We start from the raw sequence: 16835 nt of genomic DNA, 5'->3' as shown, positions 1-16835 counted from the left end.
ATCCGCTGGGAGTTAATCGCCATGGCAATAATTTCAAATCGAGGCAAGTGATGTTCGTAACGTAATTTTCGAAAATGTCTATTACCGGCATCGGAAAGAAGGATATGGAAAAGTTCTAATGGGTCCAATACCATAACAGAGATGATTGAAACCCATGATGAAAAAAATATTCTTCAAGAAGAAGCCCGGTACCATGTGCGTATGCGGAGACAAAAATTAGGGTGTCAAAATTGCGTACCCTAGCAGTGCAAAGAAAATTCTGTCAAATTTGAGTAAATTTGGATGGACAATCGACCTCCCGGTGCATTTCCTTGAATATTTTTGTCCAAATAGAATTGGTCAGATGTTCGAAAATTCCATCAAAAACACTTTGTTTTTCTCACTTTTTACAACCTTACAGTGCACTTTATCTCATTTCGACCCATACTGTGAACCTTGCACTTTCATATGGAAAGAGAAGTAATTTTGTATTTGTAACCATAATGTAAACACTAGGAGATAATGATACAGTGGAATCATAACTCGAACAAGTTTTAGTGTCCCTTTAGTTAACAATGCCTCACAAACCTTACTCCACAACTCAAAGAAAAAAATCCCGGCGCGTGTTCGAGTTCGAGTTATCGAGACTCTACTGTATGAAAATTTGTTGACTGGGTTATCGAGACTCTACTGTATGAAAATTTGTTGACTGGGTTATCGAGACTCTACTGTATGAAAATTTGTTGACTGGGTTATCGAGACTCTACTGTATGAAAATTTGTTGACTGGGTGAATGATGTAGATTCGACATGGACACTGCTCTTATTCGTATATCAACTAGATTATGAAGACATTTTAGCTGACGAGGGTTTTGGTGACAAAAATGAGTCAGCTCAGCTCTTTTTCTCGTGATGACGGATTAGAAAGTGTATTTGTATTTCAGTTCACTACAACGCAAAATACTAAGAACAGGACGAAAAATAGAAAAACAGAAATTGTACAATAACATTGAAACAACAAAAACTACATAACCTTCGATCCATTAAAAGTACTCATTTTTTTACAAGCAAAATTACCATAAGGCTTAAGGCTCAGGCCTTAAAATCTATACGAGTCTTTAAGTCCCTTATCCTCCAGAGCTATATGTATAAAAATGGTCAATTTTGATAAAACCTTCTTGGCACTCATCCGTTGGATCGAAAGTTGTTTTTTGAAATAAAGCTTTGAAGGACAAAAAAAAAACGTTCAATAAATAATCTAAATCTTATATAAAAAATAATTCAAATTCTAAAGAATATTCCAGTATCTTAACCTTTCCCCTCCGCTGTTTTTTATATTTTTACGCGGTCTGCGCGCAACGTTTTTTGATGAAAATGCAATTTTCACGATAACCGTTATAACTTTTTGAAAAATTAACTTCAGAAAAAAACCCTTATATTTTTGGAAAGCCCTACCTTTCCCCTTTCTAAATATGTTTAACTGAGTACTTCAAACAATTTTGGACAGAAATTATGAAGCCAGACAAAAGGTATATGAAAAAACAATGTCGCGAAAAAGTCATTTTTTGGTGCAAAACTTCAAAAAATTATAGAGAACTGAAAAATTGATAAAAACACTTACTTTTTTCTTTAGAAGGTTTCTTTATAGTTAGGTAATACAATTCCATACTTTTGAAAAGCCAAATAAAACTCTAAAACACTTTTATAAACCCTTACTTTCATAGCTAACTTTCTGCCTCCTCCAGTTTCACAAAATCACGCAACACAGCTTGGTCTACCATTTCTATTTTTGAAAAATGTTGCGTCATACCAAAACAAACCCCGATTGTTTCTTATCGGAAATTTCACGCTGATTCCGATTTTTTAATCGGTTTTACCGTACCTCTGGCGGTTGGGGCGTAATCCGATCAAATATAAAGGTCACCTTAAAAACGTATATATACGTCCTTAGGAACGTATCAAAGACGTATATGTACGTCCTTAGGAGCGAAAAGGTTAAAATTAACTCCCTATCATAATACACGTTTCTTTATAAGAACATCCAACATTTTTGAAGCCTTTGGACGTTCTTAACTTTTTGAGTTTTAAGCCTAAAAATGTTCTCAACATGTTCTTATTTTCACCATTTTTTGAGCATTTTTTGACTATTTTTCTAAGAGATCAGCTATTTTAATGTCGGCAAAGCCTTAAAATGTTCTTAACTTGTTCTTAACATTTCGGCCATCGAATATGTTCTTATATTGTTTGTTCTTATAAAGAAAAACGTATAGTTACATAGCTTCCTAAATAATTAGTATTTAGCTTTTAAGGTATACCTAGACGCCTAGTTACTCTCTCAACTCTCTCCCAAATAAACAGGAATATCGTAATTCCACCACAAAAGGAAATATATAGACTTTTCAGAAAATATTTTCAAAAAGATTGAACGGGAGATTTTTATTGGGCAAAATGTGCACTTTAGACAAATGTCAGCATCTTCCAATATAGAATACGTATGACGTAATGGGCTCTTCCAAAGAAAAATCCATCATTAAGGGAGGATGATATATTTTCCTGAGAAATTTGACAAAGGGTAAATTAAAGTGTCCAGGGGGGGGGGGGGAGACTTGATACTTGCTTTGATGCTAAAATGAAATGTTATCGAAAAAATAATATAACCTCCAACATGAATGGATTATTTTCCTGGAAGAGCCCAAGTTTTTTGTAACCATAAAAGTTAAATGAAAGTGAAAAGATGGAAAATTAACCCAAAAACGATTAAAAAATTTGAAAATCAATAAATTCTTGTTGTGGAAAAATTAAAAATCATCAAGTAAAAAATAATTTAAGGCCTTTTAGAAAAGTTGAATAAGTTGGAAAAGGCTTAAGTCTATGCAATGGATTTCACAAACCTCGACATTTACCTTTTTTCACATTTGATAAATATTTTTAAATAGAACGTGACCTAGATGTTCACAATCGTGTATTCCTGATCTGTATTTTCGAAAGCAAATATTATCTTTCACCAAAGATACATTTAGTTACCCTCTTCAAAGCTCAAAGATGATAATCACTTCAAAAGCTTAAAAAAGGAAAACTACGCAATAAGATAATCTAGGATAGAGGTAAGGTACCTTTTTATTGGCAGAACTAGGGCCAATTACAACCTTTGAAAGTCAACCATCATTTAATGTAGATGTTGCGATCAAGACCAATCTTCAACATCCCACTTTTACAACCAACCATCACCATATAATGTATTCCTATTCACTTTTTCTTTCGCGCTTTGATGCGCGCTAGTTCTTCCTCTTCTTTCATCTTCTCGTATTCATCTTCAATCTTCGCTATGCGTGCACTGAAAGAAAAAGAAGTCAGTTTTAAGGCTAGGCGTCCAGCTACTTTCTTAGAAGTCGTATCATATTGTACAAGCATCTTGTACTAGCTTCTCCAGGTATAAACCTTTTCATATCCACAAAATAGTATTTCTTACATCACGAGATTGAAACTTTCACGAGGTCGAAAGATTTGCGACATTCGCGAAATTCGCGACATTTACTTTCGCGAATTTGAGGAAAAAATGCTTTTCGCGAGCATAAACTTTCGCGAATTGCCCTTTTCGTGAAAATTGCGAAAGTTTCTGCTCGCGAAAGTTTGTGCGCCGAAAGTATAGCTACAGCATCTTAAGGACCACAAATGAGCAGGAACTTGCAAGAATCTTTTTTAACCGACCTTGACAAACAGCTACCAATAATTTTACACACAATATATTTTTTAAAGAAGAATAAGATAACAAACCTTCGAGCTTCTTCTTTTTCAATCTGGCCATAACTCGATTCCATGTTATCTATATCCGAATCTGAATCGTCGTATCTGAAACATCACATAATGATAATCAATTAAGTTTTGAGCGAGAATGTTATTCCAAATTGGGACTCCAAAAATAAAATACCCCCAATGTTGATGAGCTAAGTTTACAATTGTCAACCCTCTGGATAGAATAATCAATTTAGACGCCTTGCAGATTCTACCAGAGCATTTATTACAGATTTAGTGATATTGATCAGACCCTTAGTAGTCAGAATGGACCAACCAAAATGTGCTCACATTTTGAACCAAGCAACCAATAGTGGTTAAAAATTTTTTTTTACAGAAAATGAAGTCCTCAAAAGAGATTACTGAGGTTGATAATACCAGGATAATCACGACGACGGACGAAAGTTGTAATGGGCTAGTCAAAATATTTGATTGGTTGAAACTCACTAGCCTTATTACAATTTTTGTCTGTCGGCGTGATTTTACCGATTTACTTAACCTCACTATTATTCACTGTCACATGGGCTATTCTACTTTATATCCATACAGGGGGGGGGGGTAGACGAACATTTCCAGAGGGTAATCCGAGAAAAATTTCCAGGGTTTTTTTCTCATTTGGGTAAAAAGGGCTAAAAGGGGTAAAAAGTTATTCTAAAATTTCCAGGAGGGGGGGGGGGTAAAAGACTGATTTTACTTTTAAGGATTTTAAGGTGTGAAAAGAATTTTTCCAAAGGTATTTTTGCAAATTTTGCCATTTTCCAGGGGGTATAAACACATTTTCAATATTTTTTTTTTACTTGGAAAGGTTCGTCCACTGGATGGTTTTTTAACGGAACAGCGAAATTTAACCATACTATATAAAGTGCTATAAAGTACCTCCTGCGATCGTAACCGAATATAGATCTGATATATCCCGAATAGTTTCCATTTTCTCCCGTATCGTCAATGAATTCGTCATCTTCGTCTTCTTCTTCGTCGAGATCGTAATCGCCATCAAACAAATCGTCTTCCGTCAATTGCTTGTTGCCTAAAGTGATAAGATTTTTTCTTTAGAGAGTAGAATCTCCATAACTCGAACATGCACGGAAGCACAAACTTGTTCGAGTTAAGAGAATTTCGAGTTATAGAGGTTCGATATGAAGAGACTCTGCTGTATTTAAAGACTTATCCAAAAGGTAATCAAAGCATTTCGTCTTCTGGAGGCCACTTAACACGTTTATATTCCTTGAGGATTATTTCAGAGAAATATTTAGGCAGTAGCGTTGGCAGGAATAATGATTTTCATGACATGGTAAGAATGAGCCTCTGGTCAGATCCAGGGTTGATTTTTTAAAGAAAATATCAATCAAATCTTTAATGAAAAAGCAAGATCCGTCAAAATAAAGTTTTCTTGATATACCTGTAACACGCCTCATTTCGTAAAGTTTTCGTTTTCGAGCTAACATCTTCTCTTCTTTTTCAAATTCATCTTCGAAATCTTCAGCAGACTTCTTATTACCTTTCTTCTTTTGAACGGGCGGAGAATCACTACGATATTTATTCTGGGCGGCAATCCCGCCTCCACCACCATTACCGTTTTTCCTACGGGCCGGTGGGCCACCTCTAAATTGAGCAGCAATACCACGATCGTCATCTCTTGTTCTCGAAATATTTGAAGGTCTTTCTTTAAATTTGCTATTACTTTTAACCGAGACTGTCTCCACCAACAGACCGTGTCTAGGCCGTTCATCTACATCACATCGCGCAAGGTCCTTTGATGCTATTTTCTGTTGGGCAGGTCGTATTTTTGATGACGACGTCAAGTTTCTATTGTTGTTATTATTATTATTCCTATTATTTATACTATTACTAGAATTTTTCATCATCTGTTGTTTTGCAAGTTGAATCTCCTTTTCCCTGGGTAACACTTTTTTATGTTCGAACGATTTTTTATTGTCCATGGGTTTCGATTGTTTTGCGGGTGGTCCTCCTTGCGGACGGGACTCCTCCGGTCTTTTCCGGCTAATTTTGACGTTGCGGTCAGGATCAAAAGGATTTTGTTCCACTCTCGGTTTACCTTGCGTTTTCATTTTCAATATTTCTTTACTTTTCATTCTCTGTTCTTCTTTATATCTCATTTTTTGTTCTTCTCTCTGTTTTGATTTCAATTCCTCCTTTTGTTTCACGATAGCAGAACCCGATCCAGGACTCTCAGAGTTCAGTTTCGCGAATTTCATCAAATCATTAAAATTGAAACCGTTATTAGCATTATTCTGTGATGAGCGTTTAGCTTTCTTTTTCATTTTATCTTTATTAATTAGAGCTGTCCTTTCTTTCTCTTTTCGATGTTCATTTTTATGTTTATCACTACTTTTTGATGACTCAGCACTTTTCAGTGACTCAGCACTTTTCAGTTTGGGAATGGGTTTAGATCTTGGAATCTGGTGTTCTTTGGATGACACTTTTTTGATTTTTTCATCCTTTCTAGGAGGAGCATCCTTCTTTTTATGGGCATCATGGACTTTAAATTTGACTTTATCGACATCTTTCGAAGGTTTCTTTTTCACTTCAGGTTTGGGTGGTGGTTTTGGTTTTTCCTTCTTGCCAATGCTTGCGCTGACTCGAGCAGCAATACGCTTTCTCTTTTCTTCCTCTTCAGCTCCTACAGAAAGAATATGTGTGTGAAAAATCTAGTAGCACTTTAACTGAATTTTGTAATTTTTCTGATATCTAATTGCTTCCAAAATGCAATGCAATTGCAAGGCATCCAGTACTAGAAGGCATTTTTAGCTAAAATTGAGATTTTCAAGTATTCCATAGACTGTCCAGATTCTTTAAAATTATGACGTCAAATACTAGTACTACAACTGGGGGGCACTTAGATAAAATAAATTAGTCGATCTAAGGGTTGGTTTCCAGAGGTCTGGCTGTACATACCCAACATATTCTCAAATATTAGTACTCCCACCAGGAGTATACTTTTAACCCAATAAACAAAACTAGTCAGGTAAAAATGAGGTAAAAAAGTATATATATCAACCAAGATTTAACTTAAATTTTCATTTTTTGCTTTAAATGTCCTGGTGAGTTGAATGAAACTGAAATACACAATCTTTGCTTACTTTTCCTTGCTTCTTTCTCTAGCTTTTGCTTTTGAAGAAATTTGGCAACAGCACTTGTTGAAACGTTACTTCCACCATCGTCGCCTTCTCTATTCAACTTATCAGTCTAAAAAAACAAGAAACCATTTGAAAAAAGTTATTAGGAGATGCAAATAAAACCTTAAAAAGGAATATAAAACAAGCCTGAAAAATGGAGAAAATAGTTAGAACGAAAACTATGAAATATATGTAACCCTCAAACTTTGACAGCAAGCCAATAAGCTGACATACTAAAGTCTGCAATAACTCAATACTAACCTTCCTCTTTGCAAGTGTTGTGTTTCCTTTAGCAATGTCCAATAAATCACCAAAATCCATTTTGATTGATCTGTCATTTAACTAACTTTTTTATTTACTTGATAATGGAATGAAAAAATATGATAATATTATATACTTTAATCGGATTAACTTTTGAGAGATTAGATTTTGTGAAAACGTGTGAGATTTCTGACTCGCAAAATTAAATCCTACCTGCTTAAGCATGTGACAAAAAAATGATCATCTCACGTTCTCGGACAGGCAAATAAAGATAACACAGCAATCTCGTGCACAACCACAAAATTTTCACGCGCCCTAAATTTTCATGCGCCTTCATATCTTCACGCACCCTAGACTAGCAAACTAGTCTGTAAATTAATCATGTCAGAGGGCGGGAACATAAAGGCGGCGGGCGTTTGCTAGAACAGGAGCTGCGTAGGAGAGCGAGCAAAAGTTGGTGAGAGGCTGCTGATATACAGACTAGAACATTCTGCCACGGCTTCATTTTGGAGGGTGTGAGAACGGAGGAGTGCTTTCCTAAATTTTGGAGGGAGAAAAGCCGACAGACCACTTTGTTTTGAATTTTGGGTGGTGGAGGAGCCACCTTTCAAGTTTTGAAACTTTTACATCTTTAGTTGTTTTTGTTATTCATACATTCTTAGAAAGGTAAGTATTTGCAATTTAGCTTCAGTTTTCTACAATCATCAAAAGTGTACAAGGATTATTCAGTTTTCCTTATGCAGGTTGGTGGTATATGTTACGTGCTTTTGGGGCTTTTTGCTAGCCTCTTTCATTCAAGGTAAGAAATATTTTTTCTAACAGTCTAATTTGGTTCCACCTAAATACTTTTTGCTTTTTATTTTAGTACTTACAGACTACTTGTTAAGGAACTTGATTACTCTAGTCTCATTGTGGCTAAGTGAACCCCTCCAACACTCTTTTCTATGAATACAACAGTAACACTAACCAGGCAGGAACTCTGCTCAAAATACCCAACAAAATAACCTTTTTGAAAAAATTTTGACACTATTTTAAGAATAATAACATATCATAATAATCAATAATTCTGACACTTTTAATATCTCACGATAACCTAACACAGGTTTTCAAGCCGTACCAAAAATTTTTTTGGTACGGTTTGAAAACTATTTTTAGGTTATTGTGAGAATAAACAGCGTTTCCTGGTTAGTTTAAAGAAACTCCAAAGATTATCCCTCTCATCACTCTCAATGTCATTACTGCCAGGCTGCTGTCTGACAGTCCGACCCTCTTCAACAGACTCACTGCTACAAAAAACAACCTGTCCTGACTGTCAGCATGTAACGTACCAGCCAAGCACAGGAAAATTACACGTACACATAGAAAACTAAATGGAAAACTTACAGAAAAGTACTTACTTTTAATAGTTAAGATGTCATATGTTGAATAACTAAAACTCCAACCTCAAAACAATGACACATTGGTGCATAATTATTATTATAAGTGTATTAGTATTATTATAATTAAGTATTTCAGTCTGTCGAATGAAAAATGTAACATCTGTCATGTACAAATTTAATTTGTGAAAAATTGAAATTTGCAGAATTTAGTGCTGTGATAAGATAGCTCCGATAGAAAATCCAGAGTTTATTTGGTGACAGAAAAGTTTTTGGGTACACGTATTCATGATTTTAGAAAAATGCAGTATTTTTGTCATGAGAAGAGAATTATTGTAAATTGTGACCTTTTTCTATAGACTGTGGCTATGTGCTGAAGAATTTTCTTGTCACACCAAAATTGCTGAAAAATTAACCTTACACTTTAAGATTTATGGGTAAATTTTTTTGGGAGTTTTCTTGCCACACTAATTTTACAATTCAATATAATTATTTAAATTAAAGTTACCTATTTGAGAAATTTTTGTTGTCAAACTGAGAATTCTGAATTTTCACCGTAATATAAATTCTGATAAATTTTCATCTACGTACAACTATAATTTTGGGGAAATCCCACTTGCTCGACAGTATACTTGTCCGACAGTACATTTGTTAGACCGGTTGTTTGACAGTTATTAGTTCGACACCCATTTGCTCGACTGCATGGTTGTTCGACGACCACTTGTTCGACACTCTTCTCTCAAACAACTAGAGTCTGTTGAACAACTATATAGATTGTCGAACAAGTGGATTGTCAATCAACTGGGTTGTCGATCATTTTGGCACCCATTTGTTCCACAACCCACTTGTTCGACCAGGTTCGACATTCAATTTGACAAGAATTTGTTGAACAAGTAAGCTGTGGAAAAAATGGGTTGTTGAACATGTGACATATACTTATCACCCAATTTCTGTAAATTGTAAGTATGTGTACTATAAAATTAACTTCACACTTGAAGATTTATGGCTGAATGAAAAAAATGAGTTTTCTTGCCACACTAATCTGGCAATTTAAAAATATGTAAATGTTTAAAGTTATAGTAGGTACTATGTGTACAGTACGTTTGAGAAATTTTTGTTGCCAAACTGAGAATTCTTAATTTTCTCCATAAATTCTGCTAAATTTCCCTCTACGTAAGTATATATAAGTTTTGGAAAAAATACTAGAATTCAGTAAAACACAAGCATGGCGAAAAAATTTAATCATTTTTAGATGTAAGAAGACTTTTAATATTTCATAATTTGAAAGAAAATATTTTTTGGAGAAATTTGTCAGTGCCGCTTTACCATAACTTTATTTCTACTCAAAACTGTGTAATTTTATCATAGGGATAGATACAGTACGTATTAAACTCAAAACAAAGGGATAACCAGGTAGATATTCACAAAAGTTTGTAGCACTTCCAATACACACGGCATTGTGTCAGTGTCGTGTAGTAGTCTCTGGTAGTCCAACAACCATATATTTTTGATAAAGAACCTTTGACTTGTGAGTCCTGGAAAATTAAAACGTCTTATGTGTTTGAATGTCAGTAAATAATTGTTAGCTACTGTACCTGGGTTATCCCTTTGATTACCACCTGCAAACCTAGGAAAAAGAAAGCTGAAATGAAAAAAAAACTCACAGTCCATAGTGTTTGCAATCTGACTACTCCATTCCTAAAATTGAATGAGTTATGAATAGGAAAAGATAACAAGTCAACAAGTTCTGATAACTGATGTTACAAGATTTTCCATCTTCTCTTGCCTCTCAAATCAAAACAAAAAACAATCAAAAATGAGCCAAAATTTTGCATGCAGAGAACCATGAAGAAAAGCCACATATACACAAAGAAGAGACTCATCAATAAAAAACAAGAAACAAAACAAAATCTTTTCAAATAAAAATTTCCACTAGAAGTCAGCCATTATTTTTTCCAAATATCACTCCCTCCTCAAAAATCAAAACAACACGATCTGCGACTTTGACGGAAGTTTTCATTTCTCATTTCACGAATTTCTCAAAGTTCATTCATTTCTACAACGCCGAAATCTGGCGTTGTAAGATTGGGGCTTCAGCTTAGCCGTTTTTTCCTTCCTGGGGTTTCGCTCCAGTCGGGCTTTCAGCCCTCGCCGCCGACAAAATTTCTTCCTAAGCTTACCTAACTCCTACGCTCACTTTTCCCGCGTGATACCGTTCCAGCCCGACTGGCGTGCCAGTCTACACGCACCCTTAAATTTTTCATGCGCCCTAAAATTTTCACGCGCCCTAAAAATTTGACGTGCCCTAAATTTTCACGCGCCTTTTTTACGCACCTTTTTCACGCGCCCTAAAAAATTTTCCCTTAAATTTTTCATGCGCCTTGAAATTTCACATGCCCTGAAAATTTGGAAAATGTTCAAATGAATTAAGTTATTATGCTATTATTTATTTTATTTTATTTCTAAAAAACTTCTTAACAGTATACGATAAGAGAATTAATTAAAGAAGAGAAATTAAAGATTGTGTTAATCAAATATTCAGAGTGTATAAAATAAACAAGATCTAACATTTTTTTCTTTCTTTTCATTTTATCTTTTATAGTATAATACTGTAAACAACAAAGTCCAATATGAGCATCTTTCTGATCTTTTTGTCAAAATTCAAGAAAGAAAAACGATGTTTAGTTAAGTAATGTAATGTTTATGTTTAATGTAATGTTATGTTTTTATGATAATATATAGATTAATGATAACACAATCTTATACGCATGTGCTGGCCATTTACGGTCATCCTTTACCCGGGGGAAGGGGGGGCACTCAAGGTAAGTGACCTACCGCATGTACGACCCTTAAGACTAGGTTTTTCAGGCTTCTCAAAGTGCACTGTAAGAGAGAGGGAAGGCCTTAATTTTGGCCGCACATATGGCTGTTTTCAGATCGAGTGTCCCCTCCCCGGTATTTTACTTATATCGGGGGCTCTTTATCGTGTCGGTTCTAAAGGTTACTAAAAAAAACGAAAAAGTCAAAAATTAGTGTCTTTTCCGCCACACTTTTTTGTCAAGATTGAGTCTCTCTTAGGATCGGTTTTCGGAGGTCAGGTCTGCACATACCCGATATTCTCTAACCCTTATACAATCTTTGACGGACAGCTGATTTTAGGCTGCCACAATAATATATTGGTACCAGCCTTAAAAACCCCATCCCTCCAAACTTCAATGCTTGAAGAATATGGCAACAGGGTTGCAAATTTCAGAACTTTGAAACCTTTTTAAACATTTCAGTTATTTCAGTGACGAAAGATGCTACGGAACACAAGTCATAAATTTACTTTTTTATCCATTTTTGGTGGCAAAACAAACACGACCATCTCACAAAAAAACTTGCTTAATAATAATTTGCTAAGCGGAAGAAACTTGCAAGTCTGATTTTGACCAGAAAGGACTTCCATAGATACGTGCAGCCTTAACTTAGCTGTTTAACTTTGTTAACAGTTTTTACCCGATTTTCTTTTTCCAGACAGAAAGGAGGAGAAAAAATTTTTAGGGCACGTGAAAATTTAGGGCGCGTAAAAACTTTCGGGAGCGTGAAAATTTTAGGGCGTGTGAAAATATGAAGGCGCGTGAAAATTTAGGGCGCATGAAAATTTTAGGGTGAGGAGGCGCGTGAGGCGCGTGATTTAGCAGACTCGTTTTTAATCAATGAAATTAGATTTCGAATTTTAAACAGTATTACATATAAGACTGGTTCTTAGGGGTCACTCACAAATCAATTTTAGATGTTAGAAAAGCTTTGATTGACTTTTTAAAAGCTGAACCACCAACCCACACCCTCAAACGTCAAACACCTGAAATCCCTGAAGATTGATGATAAAAATGCCTTGAAAAAACCGGCCATCTGTTGAAATTCAAGGGTCGTATGGGCTTTTGAAAAGTTTGATTAAAAAATTTAATCAATTTTTGTTGTTCAATTAAGTTTGACAAAGTTCAATTGATTTGTCATTTGTGAGTGATGCGATATTTTATAGTTTTACAAATTATATATAAAAGGGTGCTACTTATAGTTTCCGTCTTATTAATTTGCACCAACGATAGAATGATCCAAATAAGGGGGTGTTACAATAATAAACTATCTCATTTTGTAAGTGTTATTTTCTGAAAGATACAAATAGCTTATTGAATATTATTAACTATTCATTGCGAAGCGAATTTATGAACAAAGCAGTTTTGCTACATTGTGTACACGTACCTTTAACTTCTACCCCAAGTGAAAATTCACTATATAAATCACATCTTCAAAACGGTAATTTTGTTAAAATGACCTTTGAATGGTTTTGCTTGAAGCCACAAAACTTGGTCTGGTAGCTAGGACTGCAAAAAATGCTGTTTTAAAATGGTACCCTAGGAGTCAGTGAACAACAAAATAGTTGCCGGAAGCCGAAACACGGACCAAGAATATGCTTAAGTTGGTCAAATTGCCGCGCGAAATAAAACGTATCTTTAAACGTAGCTCTAAATTTTAGAAAAAACTAAATTTACTTCAACATACAAAGTTCTAAAATTATAGAGCTTGGTCTCCCTAGAGAATGAAAGTGCAAACCCATGTTTCCAAAACTTTTCTAGCCAACCAAGAACTTGATCAAGCTTTTAAATCATTACAATCCAACAAAAGTCCAGGCATTGATGAGGTTGATACCAACGTAGTGCAAAATGCATACGAGATAATAAAACCTTGTCTTTACCACATCTTTGATCTCTCTCTAAAACAGGGGATTTTCCCAAACGACATGAAAATAGCAAAAGTAACGCTTATTTTTAAAAGTGGCGAAAAAGACGAACCAGGAAACTACAGACCAATTTCAGTCCTACCTTGTTTTTCAAAATTACTTGAAAGAATTATGTACAACAGACTTTACGAATATCTAACAACTAACAAACTCTTATACCAAAAACAATTCGGCTTTCAACGAAAACACTCTACAGAACATGCACTACTAGGACTAATAGAGGGGATTGCTGACTCTTTTGAAAAAAATGAATTCACTATTGGTGTCTTCATTGACCTATCAAAGGCCTTTGATACTGTTGACCATAACATACTGACTGCTAAACTGTGTATCATACAGAGACTTGACTACAACACCAAAAGCAGTTGAGTGTGGTGTCCCACAGGGATCCATACTAAGACCACTACTTTTTCTCATCTACATGAACGACCTCCACAATGCATCTAACATACTTGACTTTATACTGTTTGCTGACGACACAAACTTATTTTGCTCAAACAAAAATCTAAAAACACTTTTTGAAATCATAAATAATGAATTAACCCTTATAAACGAGTGGTTTATTGCCAATAAACTATCCTTAAATGTTAAAAAGACCAAATATATATTATTTTGCAAACGAAATAAAGTGGATGACCTACCCCTAAGGTTACCATCTCTTTATATAAATAATACTGAAATTAAACATGTGTATGATACAACTTTTCTTGGAGTAATAATTGATGAGTCTCTAAACTGGAATAAACATATATCAAGCATCGAAAATAAAATCTCTAAAAATATAGGTATCTTATATAAAGCTAAACAGGTACTAGACATAGATTCCTTAAAAAAATTATACTTTGCTTTCATTCATAGCTACCTTAACTATTGCAACATAATATGGGGTAGTACTTTTAAAACTAGACTTAAAAAACTCTATAGTAAACAAAAACATGCATTGCGCATTATGTTTGGTGTAAACAAATTTGCTCCGATTAGTCATCGTTTCAAAGAATTGGGCGCACTTACTATTTATCAATTAAATATCTTGCAAACAATTTCTTTTATGGGTATGTCAAAACCAAGACTTGCCCAAAAGCGTTTTTAACCCAATTCCCGACAATATCACACAAATATCAAACAAGATATTCAAAGAATGATTTTAAAATACAGGACGCGAAACTAGCCGTAAAAAGGTTTGCAATCAAATACAGGGGTCCATTCATCTGGAATAATGTTCTTAGCAAAGAACTCAAAAAATCCTGCACAGAAAAATCTAAATTATGTTTCAATAAATCAACTAAAAAATATATAATGAATCTTGACATTGAGAAATATTTTTAATACTATCGTAAAAACTTGAAATGTCTCTTTGTTAATAATTTTATCTTCTACTTCTTTCTCTTTTTATTATTAATTATTATATAAACTATATTACATTTATACTTTTTTTCACTACTTAGTCTGTAAATAAACAAACTTCGCTTCAAGGGGTTAGGTGAAAAGACAGTAATGTCTTCTTTTTACTCCTGCAAATGTTTTTTAGTTTAGGAAAGATTTTTACTTTATCATCAATATTAAACAAAATTACGTTGTACTATTTTTAGATCTTTTTATCATTGCTACAAAAAAAAGAAAGAAAAAAAACCAGGGCAGCAAAACAGAAATTAATAAAAAGCAGCCTTCCAATCTAAAACCATTTAAAACAGCCAAAGATTACACCAGAGTCCATGAACAAGTTTGCATGCATTATCATGACCAACCATGTTTTCTTGAAAAATAAACTTGCCTCTGTTTTCTTCTTTTTCATGTTTTCATGTAACAGAAAGCTCTATCTTCACTAGCAAGTGTGAGGACTATCGAGACTGTTCATCTAACGTTTCCAGATCATCTAGAAAGAACGACAAATAACTATTAAAAAGCGACAAAAAGAACGACAAATTTTTAAAGAACGACAAATTTCATATATATTATTTCATGGACTGTACCACCCCTAGAGATTCATTCCTCTTTCATTGTCACGGGAATTAACTGCATGTGGTTGAAAAGAACGGCAAATTACGCATGCGTACTAGTCTCTATTTGGGTGAGCTGGTAATGTTTATTACATGAACTTACTCTATCCTATTTTTGCTTCAGAATTGCTCCGCGCCGTGTAGATCGGCCCTTATGGCTTTAGCAACGTGAGCGCAAGCAAGCGGATTGCATTCTTATATGGAGAATGCAAATTGCTCTAGGGAGACCAGTCTGTAAACCAGAACATAAAATATAAAAAACTAGACTGTGAAATAGTTCAGTGTAGCTGGAACCTCGATATTCCAGGATTAGAAAAAGCTTTACCTGTTATCTTTTTTCTTTAAAGAATCAACAAGCCATCAACATCGATAAATTACACACATTCCCTCAGAAACTTTTAAAATTATCTGCCATTATGACTTTCTTGAAGCTGTTCTGAAATTAACCAGTCGGGTTAGGTATCGGAATTCCTATGGGGGTTCTTTTCGGAGATTTGTAAAATAGCTAAGTCAGCAAAAAAACTTTTCCCGGGGGTTTGAGGAATAAACAGAACTGTTATATATCATTTGTTTTTTATTTAACCGTATATTTAATTTTGCGCTCAAAAATACTTTAATAAATAAGTTAATAATATTCAAATATACTATTTGTATCTCTCAGAAAATAAACACTTACAGAACAACATAGTTTATCATTTAGACTACCCCCGTGTTTGGACCATTCTATCGTGGGCGCAAAATAGGGCGGAAACTAAGTAGCACCCTCAGTGCAAGATTGCCGCCTCATCTTTATTCGCCCGCACGAAAACGAGCTAGTCATTTTTTTCTTGCGCGCTCAAGGGGAAAAGGAAAGTGATCGATATTCTTTGAAGAAAAAACGTCAGAAACAAACCCAATGACCAAAAGATGTATTTTGTTGTTGAGAATCTATCCTGTGAAGATGAAAAAATTTCTGCTATGCATTTTTTTTGGAACGCTGAAAAACTCTAAATTCGATCTTCCTTAAGGTAAAGAGGGGGGGGGGCGTACGGGTTTGTCGGTGTGTCGGTATTGACCCTTTTTTGCGTCGGTGTTTCGGTGTTTTAAGTAAAAAGTGTCGGTGTTTCGGTGTTGGACATGCCTTGCGGTGACGGTAAAATTGATTTTTTGGGTCGGTATTTCGGTGATTCGAGAAATACTGGCGGTGAATCTGCATATTTTAAAGGATCTCATAAAGTTTTTGAATCTGCATTTCAGCTATTGAATATCTTATCTATACAAGAATTGTAGCTATGACGAGCAGAATTGTAGCTATGACGAGTAGAATTGTAGCTATAATATAGCTATTTTTGGTAGCTACCCTGTCTCATCCTCTTTTTAAAATTGTGTGCATAATGGTGTTTCTTAACCACTTCTTTACGGGAAATGTGCACTTCATGAAAAAAATCATAATAGTGGGTAACAGGTAAAGAAAGTCAAGTTTGCAGAATTTCTCGAGGTCTCGAATGCAGCACTCATCAAAAATCAACAAT

At 34.7% G+C, this 16835-nt stretch overlaps 1 protein-coding gene across 1 annotated transcript; it reads right to left on the bottom strand.

The window, feature by feature from the left end:
• Positions 1 to 2820: 2820 nt before the first annotated feature.
• Positions 2821 to 7289, bottom strand: LOC136800464 (protein SPT2 homolog). Its single transcript, XM_067057123.1, has 6 exons — positions 7169 to 7289; positions 6872 to 6977; positions 5170 to 6411; positions 4647 to 4797; positions 3753 to 3827; positions 2821 to 3312 (listed from the first exon to the last, which is right to left on the bottom strand). The coding sequence occupies exons 1-6, from the start codon at positions 7226 to 7228 to the stop codon at positions 3225 to 3227; spliced, it is 1722 nt and encodes a 573-aa protein (XP_066913224.1). The 5' UTR covers positions 7229 to 7289; the 3' UTR covers positions 2821 to 3224.
• Positions 7290 to 16835: the final 9546 nt, after the last annotated feature.

The sequence above is a fragment of the Clytia hemisphaerica genome, unplaced genomic scaffold (assembly GCF_902728285.1).
Source record: "Clytia hemisphaerica strain Z4C2 unplaced genomic scaffold, Clytia hemisphaerica genome assembly, whole genome shotgun sequence".
In the NCBI taxonomy this organism is placed as follows: domain Eukaryota; kingdom Metazoa; phylum Cnidaria; class Hydrozoa; order Leptothecata; family Clytiidae; genus Clytia; species Clytia hemisphaerica.
The sequence above is the reverse complement of the archived record's forward strand: the minus strand, read 5'-3'. Positions and strand labels throughout refer to the sequence as shown.